General features: G+C 33.9%; 4 protein-coding genes across 4 annotated transcripts; 2 read left to right on the forward strand and 2 right to left on the reverse strand.

Annotated features, from left to right (window-relative positions):
- Positions 1–896: 896 nt before the first annotated feature.
- Positions 897–5,548, reverse strand: LOC110600416. Its single transcript, XM_021737274.2, has 8 exons — positions 5,225–5,548; positions 4,373–4,668; positions 3,895–3,966; positions 2,587–2,654; positions 2,061–2,217; positions 1,596–1,673; positions 1,409–1,498; positions 897–1,215 (listed from the first exon to the last, which is right to left on the reverse strand). The coding sequence occupies exons 2-8, from the start codon at positions 4,646–4,648 to the stop codon at positions 1,084–1,086; spliced, it is 873 nt and encodes a 290-aa protein (XP_021592966.1). The 5' UTR covers positions 4,649–4,668; positions 5,225–5,548; the 3' UTR covers positions 897–1,083.
- A 5,622-nt stretch (positions 5,549–11,170) lies between these two features.
- On the forward strand, positions 11,171–12,575 carry LOC110599911 (protein RKD1). The gene is made up of 4 exons (XM_021736528.2): positions 11,171–11,356; positions 11,468–11,607; positions 11,690–12,033; positions 12,127–12,575. Exons 1-4 carry the CDS (start codon positions 11,274–11,276, stop codon positions 12,442–12,444), a joined length of 885 nt encoding a protein of 294 aa, XP_021592220.1. The 5' UTR covers positions 11,171–11,273; the 3' UTR covers positions 12,445–12,575.
- Positions 12,576–12,856: 281 nt separating this feature from the next.
- LOC110599908 (pentatricopeptide repeat-containing protein At3g47530) lies at positions 12,857–15,571 on the forward strand. Its single transcript, XM_021736524.2, has one exon. The coding sequence runs from the start codon at positions 13,043–13,045 to the stop codon at positions 14,879–14,881; it is 1,839 nt and encodes a 612-aa protein (XP_021592216.1). The 5' UTR covers positions 12,857–13,042; the 3' UTR covers positions 14,882–15,571.
- A 339-nt stretch (positions 15,572–15,910) lies between these two features.
- LOC110599910 (malate dehydrogenase, chloroplastic) lies at positions 15,911–19,192 on the reverse strand. Its single transcript, XM_021736526.2, has 2 exons — positions 18,963–19,192; positions 15,911–17,443 (listed from the first exon to the last, which is right to left on the reverse strand). The coding sequence occupies exon 2, from the start codon at positions 17,432–17,434 to the stop codon at positions 16,196–16,198; it is 1,239 nt and encodes a 412-aa protein (XP_021592218.1). The 5' UTR covers positions 17,435–17,443; positions 18,963–19,192; the 3' UTR covers positions 15,911–16,195.
- Between the last annotated feature and the right edge of the window lie 966 nt (positions 19,193–20,158).

Here is a 20,158-nt window from a genome sequence, read left to right on the forward strand (position 1 = left end):
CACATTCTATCATTTTCCATTCATTTTTCTTTCATTATTCATTCATTTACTTTCTTTTCTTTCGTATATATACTTAACTTTTTTCTTTCATTCTTTTCTATATATTCATTTTCTATTTATTTTTCTTCATCTTTCTCTCATTTTCTTTTCTTTTTTTCTCTTTTTTTCTTCCTTTTTTCTCATTTTCTTTAATTTCCTCTTTTTCCTTATTTTCTCTTTATTTTTGTCATTATTTTCTTCTATTCTCTTTTTCCTTTTTTTTTATATCTCTTTCTTTTTTCCACTCTCATTTTTTTTATTTTTTAGATTTTTCTCTTTGTAATTTTATAAGAATTTTCTTATAAAATTAATAAAATTTAAAATATTAAAGTTAATATTTAATGTAAAATACAATAAAAAAATTAATAGTTTACCATAATTAAATTATTATTTAATATAAAATATAATGAAATAAATTAATAATTTAATATAATTTTTTAAATATTTTTTAAAAATTAATCACAAATTTAATAATAAAATATAAATTTAATATATTTTTTTATTTTTTATTTTATCAAATTAGTAACGGATTTAATTTATATATATATATTTTAAAATTTTTATTAAATTAGTAACGAATTTTGAATCTGTTACTAAATTTCATTGTAAATCCGTTACTAAATCCATTACTAATATTACAAAATTAATAACGGATTGTTAATCCATTACTATTGCATTAGCAACGAGGTTTATAGTAACGAATATAAATCCGTTACTAAACAGATTAGTAATGGATTTTTCATTGATTAGTAATAAAAAAATCCGTTACTAATCCTAAAAAAATCCGTTACTAATCCGAAAAATTTTTATAGTGAATTCTTAGAATATCTTGTAGTTGTGTTCATCTGGACGTACAATAGCTCTTAACACAAATTTTTGAAGCAGCTCAAGGCCGGGCTGTGTGATAACAGATACATGAACATATACCTCTCACAAGACAAAGTAATGTACAAGTAGTAGTTTAAATATAAACCAATTAGAGACGGCCTGAAAAAACAAGGCAATCATTATTAACTCGTGAGCACCTCGTCTCCAGTCACTCCATCACTGAGATGGGTGAAGTGGCTCCTGTTGCGAAGTTACTCCAGGTCGAGGAGCTAATGTGACTTGCAAGCTCCGCCGTTGCCCTGCCTGCACCATGAATGCCACCTCAGCAGCTGCAAGTGCTGCTGCTTCCTGAATCAACAAAGATGGTAATATATACAAATCAACAATTGTAGAGTTGGAGAATAAGACAACTATGCAAAAACTTGCAATTTTAGCAAAACTACAAGCAAAAGGAAAAGACAAGTGAGCGAGCGAGTGTGTGAAAGAGAGAATTTAGATAGGGCAGGGGAGGAATAGAGAGGAAAAAGTAGAGAATGTAAACTTGTCTTTGTCTCCGTTGCTGCAATATACTGATGGCCCAAGCCATGATGTAACATGGGAGAAGAAAACCAGCAGCCCTTATCAGGAAAAGCTGTCAGGTATAAGTTTGATTAGCACCCAAACAGTGTCCACTATAAAAAATTTTGATTAGCACTGCAACGAAACAAGTTTAAAAAAAATTGACTCACAGAGAAAAATGCAGAAGCATCTTCATCACCATCTCCAGTGAGCGACATAGCATGTCTCAAGAGTAGAAGAGCCATTAACTGCCGAGAGGTGAAACACACATGATCAAAACTACCCATCAATATGTAGAACCTATACTTTAATGTCCATTTAAATCACCCATATAGATGTCGGTGCAACTTATTATCCAGTGTGGAATAGAAAAATAACAACGGTAATTGTCCACGGAAAGCAAATCAGAATGAACCCAACCAATCCCACATGGGATCTGGACACGGCAACACAATTAAATGACCGCCCGATAGTGTAGAAAAAGATAAAATTGAAGAAAGAACTGGTTTACAACTTCATAAAAACTCTTGAGAATAGTTTCACAATCAGTAACACTCCCCCTGAGATTATGATGTTGCTAAATACTGTAATTCAATTAATGGCAGCATGGCTTTTTGAAAAGAATCTTGGCTTACAATAAGAGCAACAGAGCGGCAAAATGCTGCTCCACTAGCACTGGATTCAGTATAATCATCATACTCAGCCTCCAAAAAATGACGCTCTGCTGCTGCCATTGCTAAAATTCGAGGATCATGCAAATCTAAAGGAGTGCCTGCAATAGTCCAACCCTCTCTGTGGAAAAGGATTGAGAAATGAAAGCATCACATTAAACCATTTAACAATAGAACAATATACAGGCTCCAAATTGCAGCACTCCCAAGTGCCAAACTTGATCCTAAATAAATAAATATATGAAGCCACACAGCTAGTAGCCACAAGTAATCAAAGTTTTTCCAACCAGTTGAACTGAAAAAAAATTGCAAAGATATACTAGGGTCATGGGATTAACCAACATAAATGTTACTAAGCATGGTGAAAGTGGAAAAAATTGAATATAAAATAATAATCATGTGCATCAGTTAGTGTATTTCAAAACAAAATCAAAATGAGAATCTGATAAAAGCATCACATGGAACCAAGCTTATGTAAATTTGAACTTACCTGATGTCAATTGTTGTATCTTCTATTGGAGGGGGAGGTGGTGGGGCAGTATAACCAGGCTGGTAAGGCTGTTAATGAGAGATTTTTACCAGAAATCAGTGCGTGCATTCAGCAATCATCCATAATCAGAATTATTTCATGTTCTCAAGGAATAAGTACCTATAGGACTCCACATTGCATAAATTTTGACATAATGCACTATATTTTCATCATATTGAGAATAAATGGAAAGACACATCTTTTATTATGAATCACACTCAGCAAAATTTTAATGCATGCAGCATTAAAATATAGAAATTCAATTACAAACTCAATTCTGAGGTCCACTTTGACAGATCTAAAAGATGAAAATTTCATGAGAAGCTCTGCATCAATCAAGCATCAGACATATCATGAACTAGTTGAAAGGTCTTCTTTGACAAAGGCAAGACTTTTAGGGTGAAATAACGTACCAATATAAAACATTCATGTACAACACCCTATGTGTATGATGCATCGCTTCCATATAAAGGAGCAGTATATTTTCCATCAGAAAGTATAGGTGAATATGCATACAAGTAATCTATGGCACCAGTGAAATTACAACATCAATACCAAATTTTTGCTTAAGAGCAAGATGCCATTTCAAAAACTGTAGTACCTAGTACAATTATTATAATTTTAAAAGAACTAAAAAGGAAGTAATTTGTCGTCATGCCAATCCATAATGAAAAGCACCTAGTATGAAAACCAAAAATAGTTGCAAGTGTTAAGTAAACAAATCTTGTTTCAAAACACTGCCACTCTTGTCTAGAACCATTCACAAGAAATGAGGACCAAAGTCACTGGAAAGAAATATAATTGAAATTGGCAGTTTCTAGCAAATACTATGCATAATAAAAAAATGCAATATAAATCTAAATACAAACATCAACAACAAGCAGGTAGCCAGATTTCCAAAATGTTCCAAAATTACACAAAAATGCCCTAAGTTGCTTCTTAGTTATATATTGCAGTATACCTCTTAAAAACCTAACTTGGAAAGGTAAACATTGAAAATTGGCAAAAAGATAAAATATATATATGGTCTGAAGTCTGATGTACAACTACTAAAACAGCAACTAACATCATAATAAGACGACAGCTTATAAAGCAATTTTATGATTCTATAATTTAACTTGTTACCAATTAGGAGAATGTACAGTAGGGTACTACATACTTATTTCCACACATTTCTTCATTTCCTATAAATAAAGACATTAAGATGAGCATGCTCAACAAACATATTCATAGCATGAATTACAGATGCTATAAGCAAGGATTTGTTACCTGATGACATATCTCACAAGTTATGTCTCCTTTTTCATTACACCACCGCTGAACACATTTCCTGTGCGCAAACTGGGAAGGTAAAACTTGTCAGCTTCAGTGTTGAATCCATGAAATGAGAGATCAAAGAGGAGATATTTAAATGTACAAAATAAATTATTGAAGTCCTTTAATTGTATAAAAGAGGAGAAAGCATATTGAGCTTTTACCTAAAAGTGATGGTAGTGTTTCATGCCCATAAAATTTTTAACGCATGGTTAAAAATAAGAAATAATTCAAATCTGAATACATTTGTGTCTCCACGTGTGCCTGTGTGAGCTTTATTTGAGACAATATTACTGTATCAATAACATTGACATCTAATACTATAAGCAATAAGATGCTCTAAAATGAGGAGAGGGTGCAGGGCGAGAGGAAGACTCCCCTGATATTCCTACTTTTCATTTATCTAAAAGAATGATGCAACAAAGATTAATACCTTCAAGCTACCACTACAAGCACAAGGGGCCTCGAAATTATTAATGCTATCCTCTTCCTGGCAAATGCGGCATTCCATTGTTTGAATAAGTGGTTCTTCTTCCTCACAAGCACCAAGTCCTGCAGCTTCCTCAACATTAATAACGCAAGCGTGTTCATCAGCAGTATGAGATGATGAACAGTCCCCAGAAGATCCCAACTCCTTATCTCCTTCCATTGACTGCAAACTTTCAGATGTTATGAGACGATCAGCACACAGAAGCAGATGATCACTCATTGGTATTTGATTGGAAACTCCTGACACGCCACATCACAATAAGTTATCTATCAAAATCCAAACGTCAAGCATGCTCGAAATGCAGTGACAAATGCAAGTCCTAAGCTTTTAAAGAACTTCAATCTGGGGCAAAGTTGCTTACAATTAAACAGTGATAATTCCACATTTTATTGCTGAGACTCGTAAAAGCTTAGAGTGATCTCTTTGTCTCATAAATGCTAGAAACTCCATACAAAAATGATAAATTAAATTCTTTCTAACTCAGCTCAATCAATTGGGTTGACATACTCCTATTTTCCTTGGAAAATTTTCTCAACTTACTAACACAAACAGCATAAAGGAAAAGACCCTTTAATTTCTATAGTCTACCGAGTCATTTTCCATCAGTTTCTCAGCAGCCAAGCAAAACCCACATCACTTAATTTCGAATCTAACCCAAACCAAGAAGCTAAGGACTGTCACTACCATTCCCATTCAATTCAATCATCGATACAAAACCCTAAAAATCAAAGAGCATAATCAAAAGAAATAAGCAAAAATAAATCTTCGCATATTAACAAGAAAATCGAAAGGTACCTGGAAATGCGAAACAAGAAAATAAAACACGCTTTTGGGTTGTGGGTGTTGAGCTTTACAAAGTATAAAGCGTCGGAGTCTCGTTTTCTTCTCGACTTTTGTTTGCTTTTGAAATATGAAATGTCGTCTAAATTTATCGTTGGTGGCAAAAACAAAAGAAAGAGAGAGAAAGAGATAGGAAATCGAGGTTCGGGTTAGGCCGAAGCTGTCCGTCTTCGGCCTTAGACTTCAGGTTTGGTAACGCTGGATGGATCGACGGTAGCAAGTAAATGTCAAGAAGCTCCGCTACCCGGAGTCTTGGACGCCTTTTAGAAAAAAGAAAAAAAAAAAAGCAGAAGTTTTAATTAATCTCTAAATCTCTTATTAAAGTTTAGATGAGCCTAATTCAATTTCCAATTAAATAAAATTATGAATTTCACAAATGAATTTTTTTCCTTATTAAATATTCTTTTATTAATCAAACAGAAAAAGTTCTAACTAAATCATATCAATAGTAAACCAAGCCATCAGACTTTTTCAAAATACTCATTTTAGAACTTAAAGCGTTAAAGTAAAAGTCTTGGAGAAATATGAAAATCTAAAATATTACATAAAATACTAGGAGGCATATGCTAAGTAGTGAGACTAGCATGTAATCTACCCATTATATTAAGACAGTGAACAGCTAAATTAGCTTTTCGTCTAATCCAAAATAAAGACCGAAAAAATTTTTAAATTAATAAAGATCTACAATCATTTATAATTTTTTTAAATTTCAACCAGTTCTCATAAGTTGAAAGAATAATATCCATAATAATTTTTGCATCATACTCTATATACATATTTGGGAGATGATTGTTCTGAATTTAAAAAAGAGATTCTCTAAAAGTTAAGGCTTCTGTAAGTTTAATGGAAAGAATAAACCCATAAAAACCAGTTAAACCCATAAGAAAAGAGCTTTTAGCATCCCTGATAACTATAGTATAAGTTGAAAAATCAATATGATTATGGATACTAGCATCAACATTACATTTTTAGCGTGTCTTGCATAGGAGGATCTCAGTTCTTAGTGGTGGTACTCCTATCAGCATGCGCTACTGGTTTTTTAGAGTGCATATTCTTCCAATCACCTAAATTTTGAAAGCCCGATGATATAACCTCATATGCACTATATATATCTTACTATGCCATAGTAACCAATTCTATCGAGATGATATAACCTCATATGCACTATATATATCTTACTATGCCATAGTAACCAATTCTATCGAGACCAAATACAGGTTCTGGTCTACGAATTTTCAAAGATAGAGCAAATAAGCCTTCACATTATTATACATACTCGGATTAATTGATAACTCTAAAATATCCCAACATTTATGTATATAAGGGTAACGAAGGAAAATATGCGTTAAATTCTCATTTTCTGAACAGTAAAGGCAAGAGGCAGAGATATCAAACAAATTTTTATTACAATTTGAGTTTTATGGGTAGGATATATCTAAAGAGTCTCCACATGAAATTTTTAAATTTTAGAGGTATGTGTAACTTCTAGAACTTACTCTAATCCCCATGTATGTCATAGCAAGTAATCGAGTTATCAGAATGTACATCAACATAATAACCAGACTTAACACTATACTTTTCATAACTTATAAAGTGTCAAATTAATCTATTATGACGAGTAAAGACACTTAACGGAATCTTACCAATTTGGTCAACATTACTAGGGATTAAAAGTTCTTTTATAAGGTTAAAATTTCATTTTCTCCCATCCTCCATAATCAAACCAGACACCATGAGATCCTCAATGCCTACAATACATGGAATTTATAAATAAAAGTATTGATCGTCAATCAACTATGGGTCTTTTCAAACTCTTATGTCCTTATCGTTCCCTACTCTCCATTGTAACCATTTACTCAGCAAATCCTAGGTCTGCAATAAGGTTTTCCAAACAAAACTAAGATTAGTCCTTTATTCTATATGCAGAAAATTTTCCCTTGAAAAATATTTAATTTTGAAAATTCTACTAAGAAAAGAATGTGGATCGAAGATAAGTCTCTAACCTTGCCGACCAAGCAATGCAAAATTAAAGTGGTGAAGATTTTAAAAACCCATACCTTGGTACTTTTTGCCAAGACTTATGGATTCCTATGATAATCAATGTATGTGCCTTTTGCTAACCTCCTTTGTCTCTCACCAAAAGAAAATTCATCATTCTTTGAATCTTATCGCACATCGAAACAGGGATGGCAAATACACTCATGCAGTGTGAAGGTATAGCTTGTGCCACTGGTTTTAAAAGATTTTTTTCTTTACATGCATTAAAGATAAACCTACCTTATCAATTATTTAATTGTCTCCAAAACCTTTCCTTGAGAAAAGAAAAAACCTACTTTTTATTTTGTTCTATAAGAGATGAGAGCCCTAAATATCTGTCATGATTGAGAGGAAAGATGATCCCTAACTCATCTTGAATCACAACTTTAATTTCACCAATGATGTTGGGGCTAAAAAAGATTTTAGATTTATGAAAATTAATGACTTGACCGAACGCGTGTTTATAAACATGTAAAATACTTTTGATAGTCTTACTCTCAGTGAGATCAGTTTTGAAAAATAAAAAATTGTCATCAGCAGAGAGTAAGTGAAAAGCACTCGAAACTTGTCTATAAATTTTTGCTCCATGTACATTATCTCTCAACTCAGCCTATAAAAAAAGAGTAAAAAAAACTTTCAACACATAAATAAATAAAGTAAAAGAGAATCACCTTACCTTAGATCCTATTAGGCATAATGGAATAAAATATCACTCCATTCAAAGAAACAGTATATTGAACAGCAGTAATACACATCATAAAAAATTGTTTCATTATACAAATGAATCTTAATGTTATATAATATTATTTTCTAAAATTCATTTATTATTTTATTTTCATATTTTAATTTAATGAAAATTAAAATTTTAATATTTCGAGTTACAAAAATAATTGAAAATTTACTTAATCTTAAAAGTAAAATTTAGAGTTTTACTTATTCAAAAATGTCAAATTAAACTTGCTTGGATTTTAATAAAAATTTTAGAGGCTGATTTGTAATTTTTTTATTTTTCTTTAAATTAAGAATATATTATAGAATAAAGATGGAGTAGCAATTGGAAACATGTTAATTACTTTTCAGCCCTCTAATGCGCGGTGTTTGCTATCAATACGGCAGGCTTCTTAAGTCTTTTGGTTCCTTATATTTTCTAGCTCCTTCAATGCTTTAAACATGTCAAAGCTGAGTCCTTCAGTTCAGTCGGTGAGCGTACAGGTCCTTTTACGTTATTGTCCAGTGGTTCCTTCATGGGTGGAGTGTTTTTCTGTCTTTTCCACCAACCCTTCATTCACTGCCTCCAACGACGTCTTGCTGTGTTGTCCTCGTGCACTTTCTCCTGCACAAATGACAATGTTTTACATCTTACCGTCTTACATGGTGTCGTGCCCATGATGCACTCCACCCCCCCCCCCCCCCCCCTCTATTCCAGCTAACCTTTCCACTTGGCCTGAATGGCCCATTTTCAGACAATGCTCCAACTCCTAATGAAGAGCAACCTGGCTCTTAAGAAAACATCGTCAACAAAAAGATCAAAACCCGAAAGAAGAATCCTCACTTCCCTTTAAATGACAAAAAAATTAATAATAACTACAGCTTTAAGATTTAGCCAGAGAACAAGTGGCTTAGAAGCTGGATCTGTTTCTGCTCCAGCAAAGTAGTAAAAGAGAGCTCTTTGGCTTTTCATATAATACAGGAATTGCTTGCGGAAGTTACAGCAACACCATGTTTGTTCTCAGCGTCAGAACAATTACAAGTAAAGCCAAAATATAATCATATCAATGGTATCAGCTTGCATAGTATACATTATACAATATTATTTCTTCCAATCTTTTCCCAAATATACTTTTCCTTTCCTTTTCGCTAAGGCAGACATTTGGGTGAATAGAGTGTATATTCTTCAATATCTCTCTCCTTATGCAAATTTTGAAGAAAATGGTTTTATGTGGGGATCATGATTAATGAGCTCAATCAAGTATTCATTGTTAAATAGCTACAAGCAGTGAAGACTTTCTTTTTGGTTTTTTCACAGAAAAATAAGGCTTTTTACTCCACTTTAAGCCCGGCCCAAATCATCAAAGGAAAAATAAAAACTATTTTTACTGTAAAATTTCTTAGAAAATAAGGATTTAAGATTCGGAAGCCAATACAAATGTCAGGGATGGACCAGGATTGTTGGGCCAACAGATCTTCTAAGGATTGCACCTCAATTTGAATGAATCGTTCCTAGTGAAGTTGCAGTTGCAAGAGAGTAAATTGATTTGATTTGCCTAGCAGGCCATCAATGTTTGCTATTCTTTTTCTTTTCGGGTGAGCTTTTGACTAGCATATTTGACTTTGTGCATTCACACCCTTATCCCTGTTACAATATATTTAATATTTTCAAGTAAATTTTAGCTATTTTTAAAGGTAAAAAAAACCCATCATTTAATTAGTTGAATATATCATATATTCATTATATATATATATAGTTTAATTAAATATTGAACTTAAATGAGTTAAATCAAACTTTATCAAGCTATCTTGAATCAACTTGTAAAATGGTATGAACTCATTGACACCCACCTTCTTTAAAGATCATGAGATATCTCCAAATTTCAATTCTTTATGAATAAATGCTAAGAAATCCCGTTTTCCCTTTATGATAATAGGCTAAAACTATCCATAAAAATTATAAAATTAATTATTGTCACCTAACAAAGTTTTAAATTTGTGCTTACATTCATCATCTTGCATTGCATGGCTCAAAGGAGAAAGGAGAGACTGTAAGTGGATAAAAAGGATGGATTGTCTGTTTGACATAATTTATTTTATAATAAAAAATTTAAATGAATTCCTATAAAATTATCAAAAATTTATATTTTTTAAAATGAAAAATTTTTAAAATTAAGAAAATTTTAAATTATTAAAAAAGTAAATTAAATTAAATTGGAGGGATAATCGCATGATAAAAAATTAAACATTAATAAATCCATTTTTGGAATAAAAATTAGAGAAATTTAAGGGAGAGGGACAGGAGAAGGAAGACGACAAGGAAGGGTCTGAAGACTTTCAGATACTCAGTAGAGATGTTTGATTATTCTACAATTTGCTCCATTGTTGGCCTCCAAATCTCACTCGTCAAAGATGAAGTAGAAATTCCCAATTTTTTTGGGTTTTGAAAAGACCCAGAAACAACGGGAATTAAGTTAGTGTTGTATGATAGTTTGATGTGTCTCGTGCATTTCTCCTGTTTGGTCCCTTAGAAAGGGAGGAAGGTTATGGGAAAGAAGGGAAAGTTTGCTGTTTTTTTCTAGGCGAATATGTAAATTGATTAAATTCACTGAGCTATGGAGATTAATACTGCATGAAATTTCTATAAGTTTATTGCTTTAATATTTATAATTTTATAAGTATTAACGAAATTTTCAATAATCAAACGATGTATTCATACCTGATTTCAGGTTTAACTCTCTCTGTTATACTAAAAATTCGATATAAGACTCTTGCAAGAGTATAAATGACATTGGCTTTTATATGTTTTGAATCAAGAATGAATTAGATTTACCTGAGAATTTATCCTACACAACCCCTAAAAAATACAGGCTTCATCTCCCTTGGACTCCAAATATAATCTGAAAGCTTTGTAGAGAATAGAAAGATGGTAACAAAGAAATATGAGTAATCTCGCATCGTAACTCTCGCAAGCACACACGTACGATAACCCATAAATGACAATTATTCATGCATGGCCAGTTACATCATGCGACGGCGCACAATCTCCCACGAAATAAATACTATCCTTAGATTCATTCAAGTATCAAGTGTATATGCACAAATATATATTACCCTTCTGCGACTCACCTTCTTCCTTAAACTCCATTGATTCGCTTCAATTCCCTTCCAGAAAGCAAGAAATATATACTCTATCCATCTCTTGATATTCTGATTTTCTTTTCTTCTGTCTGTGTGAGCGTGCTTCTGTTTGAAAGATATGGCAAGCAAAACAAGAAATTATGCGTATCAAATTTTGAACAAACGGGAAGACCCTTTAACCCAAATACCTTATCACTTCAGGTAATGTAAGGACTTCAAATTGAATTCATTTAATTTCACTTGTTCTATTCTATATACTGAATTACTGATATACTTCCTTTTATTTTACCTTTCTTCTACACTGGTTGTTAGTGAAAATGTGTTTTCTATGGCGAATTGGCAAAACGAGTTAGCCACACAAGAGAGTTTTCTTGCTGCTTATCCTTTAATTGAGAGCTTCGTGCCTGATCCTTTTTGTGCTTCGTTGGAGATTGAAAATAGTACCATTCATGGTGATCGTATGCTCTTATAATCTTTTCCTTAATATTGCTATCCACATCCAGTACTGTTTAAACTAAAATTAATTATTTGCAGAGGATGTCAATGGTCTTGGTGACTGGAATGAGTTCAGTACTTTATTTGATCCCCAGAAGCAGCTTCTTCTTTCGTGCGATAGTGCTAGAGGTTCATCTAGAACAGAACCATTTGAGGAAGAAAAGAAGGCTAAAAAATGCAGAGAAGAAAAGGTCAATAACAGTATTTCCAAAGCTTTATCAAGGCAAACAATATCCATGTATTTCTACATGCCTATAACTCAAGCAGCAAAGGAACTAAACGTGGGCTTGACCCTTCTGAAAAAAAGATGCAGAGAGCTGGGGATTCGAAGGTGGCCTCACAGGAAGCTAATGAGCCTCCAAACCCTCATTAAAAATGTGCAGGTACCAATTTAATTATATTTACTGAGCTTTAAAGAGTTCGTATATTAGGAGATCATCTTCATTCTGATGGATGAATGGCCAAGGTTTGTGTAGGAAATGAAGAAGGTGGAGGGGGAAGAAAGTGAAAAAAAGCTAAGAGAAGCCATAGAAATATTGGAGAGAGAAAGGAAGATGGTAGAGGAGACTCCTGACATGCAGCTTGAGAACAAAACAAAAAGACTGAGACAAGCATGTTTTAAAGCAAATTACAAGAAGAGAAGGCTTATGGGAATGATAGATAAACCATCATCTTCTTCAAGTAGCACCATTACTAATAAGATGATGAATGAAGATGAAGAAAACATTGAGGAATATGAGGAGATCATATCCCTGTTGGCAGATCCTACTTCTCATACCAATATGTTGTTCTGAGTTCGATTGCAGTCAATCTAATTAAGCTGTTAGGTTCTTCGTTAATACTATATATATACATCCATAATAAATGTAAATGTGATATGTTAAATACTTCAAATTAACCAAATTATAAAAAAATGGTTCAACTGATGAAATTTCATAGTTATAATTTTGTTAATGCATTTTTTTTTTTATGTTTAAGCAATTCTGTTCAATACATATTCAGATATATACGTAAGTTATTTAAAATTAAATAAAAGAATTAATATAATATTGAGTGTAATGTATATAAGAATTTTTTTCTTATTATAATTAAGTTTTTTTTTACATTCATTTTTGCAATATATTCATGTTCAGTATAAAATAATAAGAAGATATCTAGTAAAGTTTGGGAGTTTATGATTTTAGGTGGATAGATATGAGGTTTAAGAGTATTGCAATTTTCCTTAGTTACATCAGTTAATTTTTAAGGTTCTATTTCTTTTGTAAAATGATAGAAATTTTAGCGTTATGCTGGCGGAAGTCGCAGTCTCGCCACCTGCAAGCAGCAACTTGCATCTTCATGCATATTCCTATATCATAATTTGTAAACAAGTTTTTATTCTGTCAAAACCCAATGATTCATATCTCACCTTTCTTTAAATCAAACTCTTATTATCTCTTCCCCTTACGCCCTGATCTCTTTTTCTCTCGTTTCACCACGGCCACTGCACCAAAACCACCGCAGCAACACTTGATTTCCCTCATTAAATCATGCACTCAAAGATCCCATTTGCTCCAAATCCACGCCCAACTCATCCGCAACTCTCTCCTTCAAGAATTCGCCTTCTCTTTCCCTCTTTTGTCCCGTGTAGCACTCTCTCCGTTCCAAGATATCAGCTACTCCCGCCAAATTTTCTCTCAAACCCCAAACCCATCTGTTTTCCATTACAATACCATGATAAGAGCTTATTCTCGGAGCAATTCACCTATTGAAGGGTTTTTGTTATATCAGGATATGCGACAGAGAGGTCTACGTGCGGATCCCTTATCTCTGTCTTTTGTTATTAAGTGTTTTGTTAGAGTTTGCTCTTTAATGGGTGGTGTTCAGGTTCATGCTAGGATTTTAAGGGATGGTCATCAATCAGATAGCGTATTGCTTACTAATTTGATGGATCTATACTCCCTTTCCGAGAAGGGAAATGAAGCGTGCAAAGTGTTTGATGAGATACCTCAAAGAGATATTGTTGCTTGGAATGTCTTGATTTCCTGTTTTATTCGTAATCATAGGACCAGGGATGTTTTAGTTTTATTTGACGGTATGGTAAGTGGTGAATTTTTGTGTGAACCAGATGATGTCACATGCTTGCTTCTGCTTCAGGCTTGCGCGAACTTGGGTGCTCATGAATTTGGAGAAAAGGTTCATGGTTACATTCAAGAACACGGTTATGGTGATGCTATGAATCTGTGCAATTCGCTTATAGCTATGTATTCACGGTGCGGGTGTTTGGACAAGGCTTATGGTGTGTTTAAGAGCACACGCAATAAAAATGTCATTACATGGAGTGCCATGATTTCTGGTTTTGCAATGAATGGGCATGGAAGAGAAGCTATTGAAGCATTTCGAGAGATGCTAAGAATAGGTATTTTGCCTGATCATCAAACGTTTACTGGAGTTCTTTCTGCTTGTAGTCACTGTGGGTTGGTTGAGGAGGGAATGCTGTTTTTTGATAGAATGACCCGAGATTTCGGGATAGCTCCCAATATTCATCATTATGGGTGTGTGGTTGATCTTTTAGGTCGTGCAGGTGAGCTTGATCGGGCATATCAGGTTATAATGTCAATGAAGGTCAAGCCAGATTCAACAATTTGGAGGACCTTACTAGGGGCTTGTAAGATTCATAGGCACGTTACACTTGGAGAACGTGTGGTTGGGCATTTAACTGAACTAAAGGCTCAGGAAGCTGGGGATTATGTATTGTTGTTGAGTATATACTCCTCTATTGGGAATTGGGAGAAGGTGACGGAACTGAGAAAGTTTATGAAGGAGAAAGGTATCCAAACTACACCTGGATGTAGTACAATTGTATTGAAGGGTGAGGTGCATGAGTTTGTTGTGGATGATGTTTCTCACCCTAGAAAGGGAGAGATTTATGATATGCTGGATGAGATTAATGAGCAGCTCAAGATTGCTGGTTATGTTGTCGAACCAACGTCTGAACTGCACAATTTGGGTGCAGAAGAAAAGAAATATGTTCTTTCTTATCATAGTGAGAAGTTGGCAATTGCTTTTGGAGTTCTCGCAACACCACCAGGCACAACAATTAGAGTAGCCAAGAATCTTCGGATCTGCGTTGATTGTCACAACTTTGCCAAGTTTGTTTCAGGGGTTTATAATAGACAAGTAATCATCAGAGATCGTACTAGGTTTCATCATTTCTCCGAAGGAAGCTGTTCCTGCAATGACTACTGGTAATAATAATTGGAGAAGAGACACTTATGGCAACAAAACCCAAGTATCAGCATGCAATGCATTTACTGTGATTGAACCAGTTTCAGGGTAAACATCAATCTATCTCGACAGAGCGCACCAATGGTTGAAATTTGTGCCTATTTAGAGATATGTGTGAAGTATCAAGTCATTATCACACAATGTCAAAAAGAGGAAACAATAAGTAAGCAGCTTAAGTGCTAGACATCTTCTCCAGTGTGAATAATGGCCGAGAGGGATTATGGAACCTGACAACCTGGAAATCCTGAACCTATTGAAGATAAACAGATTACAGATGCCTTGGTTAGTTATTGCCGGTTGCATAAGCATATTGTTCAATGTTGCATAAGCATCTCTGTGATTGCATTTAAACCTGGAAATTTTGAGTGTCCTCATCTGGTATTTTATCAATTAGCAAGACTAGAGTTTACAGGCCAAAAATACCAAAAATTTTGTATTTGGCTTCTGACGTAAAACATTTTCCGCATCCACATCAACCATATAATGTGAAGCAGCCACCGGTGGTACTCACAGGATTTAATTTCACGTTGTCAATAGAAAACGCAGAAGCAATAAGATTAATTTTACATAGACAGCACATCAACTTAGAAGTTATAATAATAAAATACATCAATTTCATTTTTATACCATAAAATCTGTTTTACATTATTTTGCTGACTATATCACATGTTAAATTATATACATATATATTTTTTCTCTCATATAATATTTAATTAATTTTTCCAAAAACAATCAAATAATTTATTTGATTATATATATATATATATATATAATGTAACAAGTGTCAGCCTGAAATGGCTTTTTATGTTATTTGAATAAAATTAAAAAGACTTTATGTTACAAAATGAAGTTTTTGTACTTTACAGTTACTAATATCGATTTAGAAGCATTTTGCTACTGATGCCAAACAATGGATGCATAGCAGGGCTACACAGTAATTTCCATCTCAATCTGTGCATATATGTGAAAATATAGGAGGGGGAAAGAAAAAAATGGCACCAAATTCCTTGGTATTTCTGTAATGCGCACCAGCCATGTTATTCAAGAAAACAAATATTTCAAGCTCTGGATGATAAGGATTGCAATTTTCAAATCTACAACACTAAAATTACTGCTCCAGACAGCTCTTCATAAAAAAGTTATTCACGACTTAGGGGGTGAAAGGAAAATTCTACAAAACTGAACTGCTGATGCAATGTCGAAACACAACAAAAAACAACTCGCTAAACCTTGTTAAGATCCGCATTCACTATAGTTAGGGCTTTTACTGAACTCGATCTATGCAGCCACTGGTTGTTTCTGAACAAATGCAATACCCTTCTCAATGCTGGCCTTCAGTTCGGGCTTCAGAGCCTCCAGCGCCTTCTGCTCATATTCGGTCAACCCTTGGAGGTCAGATGAAATGATAGCTTCAACCCCATTACTTCCAAGTTTTACCCTTGACGCAAAGAATGGAAGCTCAGTAAGATCTGACTGCACAAATGAGCACTCATAGACATCAGCATCTCCATCAAGCGCACGGAGAGAAGACTCAACAAATCTGGCTGCAGCATATGCCATTGACAGGGTAGCAGACCCAGCACCAGCTTTTGCTTCCACAACTTCTGTCCCAGCATTCTGGATTCTCAGAGTTAGCTCCTGCACTTCCTCATCACTAAAACTGACCGAGGGCTTTGTCTTGGACAGGAGGGGAAGAATGGTAATCCCAGCATGCCCTCCCACAACTGGGACATCAACATCAATGAGCTTGAGGTTCTTCTTTTGAGCAACAAACGTGTTTGCTCTGACAACATCGAGTGTACTAACACCAAAGAGCTTCTTTGGATTATAGACACCCTTCTGCTTCAGAACTTCAGCAGCAATTGGCACTGTAGAGTTGACAGGATTGCTAATAATATGGATGAAGGCATCAGGGCAATTATCAGCAACAGCCTCAACCAAGTTCTTTACAATGTTGGCATTGATGTTGAAGAGGTCATCACGAGTCATACCAGGCTTTCTAGGAACTCCAGCAGGTATAACAACAACATTTACACCTTTCAACGAATTGGCCAACTCAGAAGCCCCGGTAAAATCCAGAATTTGAGAGGGAGTGTTGCAGTGGCTGAGATCAGCTGCAACTCCCTTGACATTTGCTATATCATACAGGTGCAGGGCTGAAACCAATGGGGACATCTTGATTAGAAGGGCAAGTGGCTGACCTATCCCTCCAGCAGCTCCAAGAATTGCCACTTTGTAAGATGCCTGAGGGTTTAGGTGATACTGTGACCTCTGGCTTGATTTTTGGGCTTTTGAAGCAAAAGATCCTCGAAGGGCCACAGCACTTTCCTTGCCTAAGAAGGATGACTCCGATTCATATCTCACAGAGGTTGATGCCTTCAGACCACTGAAGCTTGTGAGTGAGTTCTGGGAGCTGAACCTCATAGCAAAGGGCTTTGACTGTGGGAGTTGGCTTGCTTTGGGGCCAAAGGAGATAGCTGCTGCAATTGAAAAGGTAGCTGCTGATGTTGCTGCCATATTGTAAATCTGTGAACAAGAAGTATTTAGTCATTGAAGATACATAAAGTCCAAGCTAATTGACCTCCATAAATTTATGAAAATAATGGATACAACAAAGACTGAAAAAAAAAAGGACAAAGAGAACATGTATAAAAAATAGCACGTCTTCAAATTAGCATTAGATGCAGTTTTCTTCATCCTATTTTGATCTAGAACACCAATGGAATGTCAGGCTGAAAATGTTGGAACCTTGCAAGAAAATGATATTTCAAGAACTTCTGCCACAGCAATTGCTTTTGCAGATATGAAGTTTCCTCTCAGTCTTAGGAAGGCCATATAACTTTTGAAGATAAAATAACGAATTAAGTAAAACCCAATTAGAATTCAAGCAATAACAAACACTTGCAGAATATAAGGTGCTACCTTCAAGCCCCATGTCTACCTTATTTGCAGATCAAGGGAATTTATTGTAGCCTTATATCAGATACGAGTGAAATCTTGAAGATCCGTATGTTATCTATTTTAATTAAGTAAGATTATACAAGGTCCTCTATTCCAGCCTTAAATTCCTTCAAGAGGAAACATGAAAGAAAACTGTGAGTATGGTTGGGGTCAAATTACTTCAACTTGCATATGGAGATGGTTAGGATAGCAAATCCAACACTAAACTGCACTGCGTAGTGCATTTGCAAACACATCACACTCAAAAGTTGAATATTTAATTCCAAATGATAAAGTGCAACCCCACACGTAGATAACAAATACTTAATTCAAAAGATGCAACACTGAATCAAGCAACTGCTAAATATAAACCTTAACGAAAAGTAGTAGCATTAAGAGGGAGGGAGGAAAAAAGAAGAAGAAGAACGGCTGAGTCTGCTGCTAACAGAAAAAAATACAAACAACCACACAGAGACAAGAGATCATATATGGCTACATGGTAAAATCCAATCCAGCAATGGCTCACTGCTTGACAGCCTACGAAGACACAAGCCTATCATTATCCCCTTCTAGTTTAAACAAGTTCAATCATTCTAACAGCATTACAGCGCACTATAATCCAATATTTTCAAACAGATGAATGGCACTCAATCTGCCAAAGAGATTACCCAAAAAATAAAAAAGTTCCCCTTCAATTGCTGATTTCACGTATATTCTTGTTCAATACGAATTCACCACCCAAAAGAACGAGGACAAGAAACTTTCCAACCCTCAACTTCAGATTACGGGAAATAATTCTCATCAAGCTTATAATTTAATTTTGTTTTTCTTTAAGTGAAAGATCACAAGCAATACACTCAACCAAGCAATTTGAAAAAATGTTCCATAACCTAACAAGCTTCTAGCCATAGAAATGAACTGGGGAAATAAAACCAAACAACACAAATAGATAAGAAATCAGATCTAAATCCAAAGATCTCACAAACTCAAAGGTTTCAGATCTCAAGAAAGGAAAAAAAATATTATTACTATCAGAAACAATAAAAAAAAAAAAACAAAAGAAAAGAAAAAGAAGGAAGAGCAAACACAGAGAAAGAAGAAGAACCTTGAAGGCGAGAGCAATCTACAGAACAGATCGTGTATGAACAAGAGTGATTGAATTGGATTGGCGAATTTAGAGAGGAAATGATTTGGGAGCTAATGGGTTAAAATCTCCGCCAATGGGCCTCGGACAAATCTGCCTTTTCAACACCTACTCTCGCAAACAATCGACAACTCTCTAGCACAGGAAACCAACCTCCTCCCTCTCCTTTTTATATATTTTTTTTTCCTCCGCCGCGCTTGGCAAGGAATCTCCCTATAAATGTTCCCTTTTGCCTTTAATCAATCTTGGCCCTTCGTTTTTGTCGGCTACGATTGCACTTTTACTGGATCGCAACACATTGAATCCTTCCTCATTTGGTTTGAATCTTCTCTTCTTTTATAATTTCTTTTTTCTAAATTAATTAATATTTTTACTAAAAATATATATTCACCCGTTCTATAAAAAATTATATTTTTTTCACATATATATTAGAAAAATTATTTACGAAATTATTATTAATTAATAAATTTTATTTTTAATAATATAACTAATTAATTCCTATTTTAAAAAATAAAATAGCTTAGAATTTGAAACAAATTTTAAAAAATTATGAGTATGTAATTTGTGTGATGGTTAAAAGTGATATTTTCTTTTTTTTTCACATATAAAATTATAATTGTGATGTTGGTCAGTTGAAAATCATGAACTATTTATCTTTTTGTGATATTTTTCTTAATTAAAGAACCGACCACGGGTGAGGCTGAGGCCTCACGGATCTAATCCACAACTCCCAAATTGAAAACAAATATTTCTCTAACCTTTATCATTTCATGAGTTATATTTGTATCAAACATTCAATTAATATTTTGATATTTCATTAAAATTAAAATTTATAATTTTATAATTTTAAAATAAATAAATCATGGCACTCAAAAATTTAATCTAGTGATAAATGAATATAAAAAATCTCTGATTCTTTAATCTCATTTTAAAATAAATAAATAAATAAATCATAATTTAAAAAAAATAACATTATTTTCAAATTTCTAACTATTAGGATTTCATGAATTATATTTGTATAAAACATTCAGCGAATTTTTCATTATTTCATTAAAATTAAAATATATAATTTTATAATCTTAAATGGATTTTTCCGCATTAAATATCGTTTATATAATAATACAGTTTAACAAAATATATTTAATCAAATTAGTAAT

This window comes from Manihot esculenta, chromosome 14 (genome assembly GCF_001659605.2).
Source record: "Manihot esculenta cultivar AM560-2 chromosome 14, M.esculenta_v8, whole genome shotgun sequence".
NCBI classification, from domain to species: domain Eukaryota; kingdom Viridiplantae; phylum Streptophyta; class Magnoliopsida; order Malpighiales; family Euphorbiaceae; genus Manihot; species Manihot esculenta.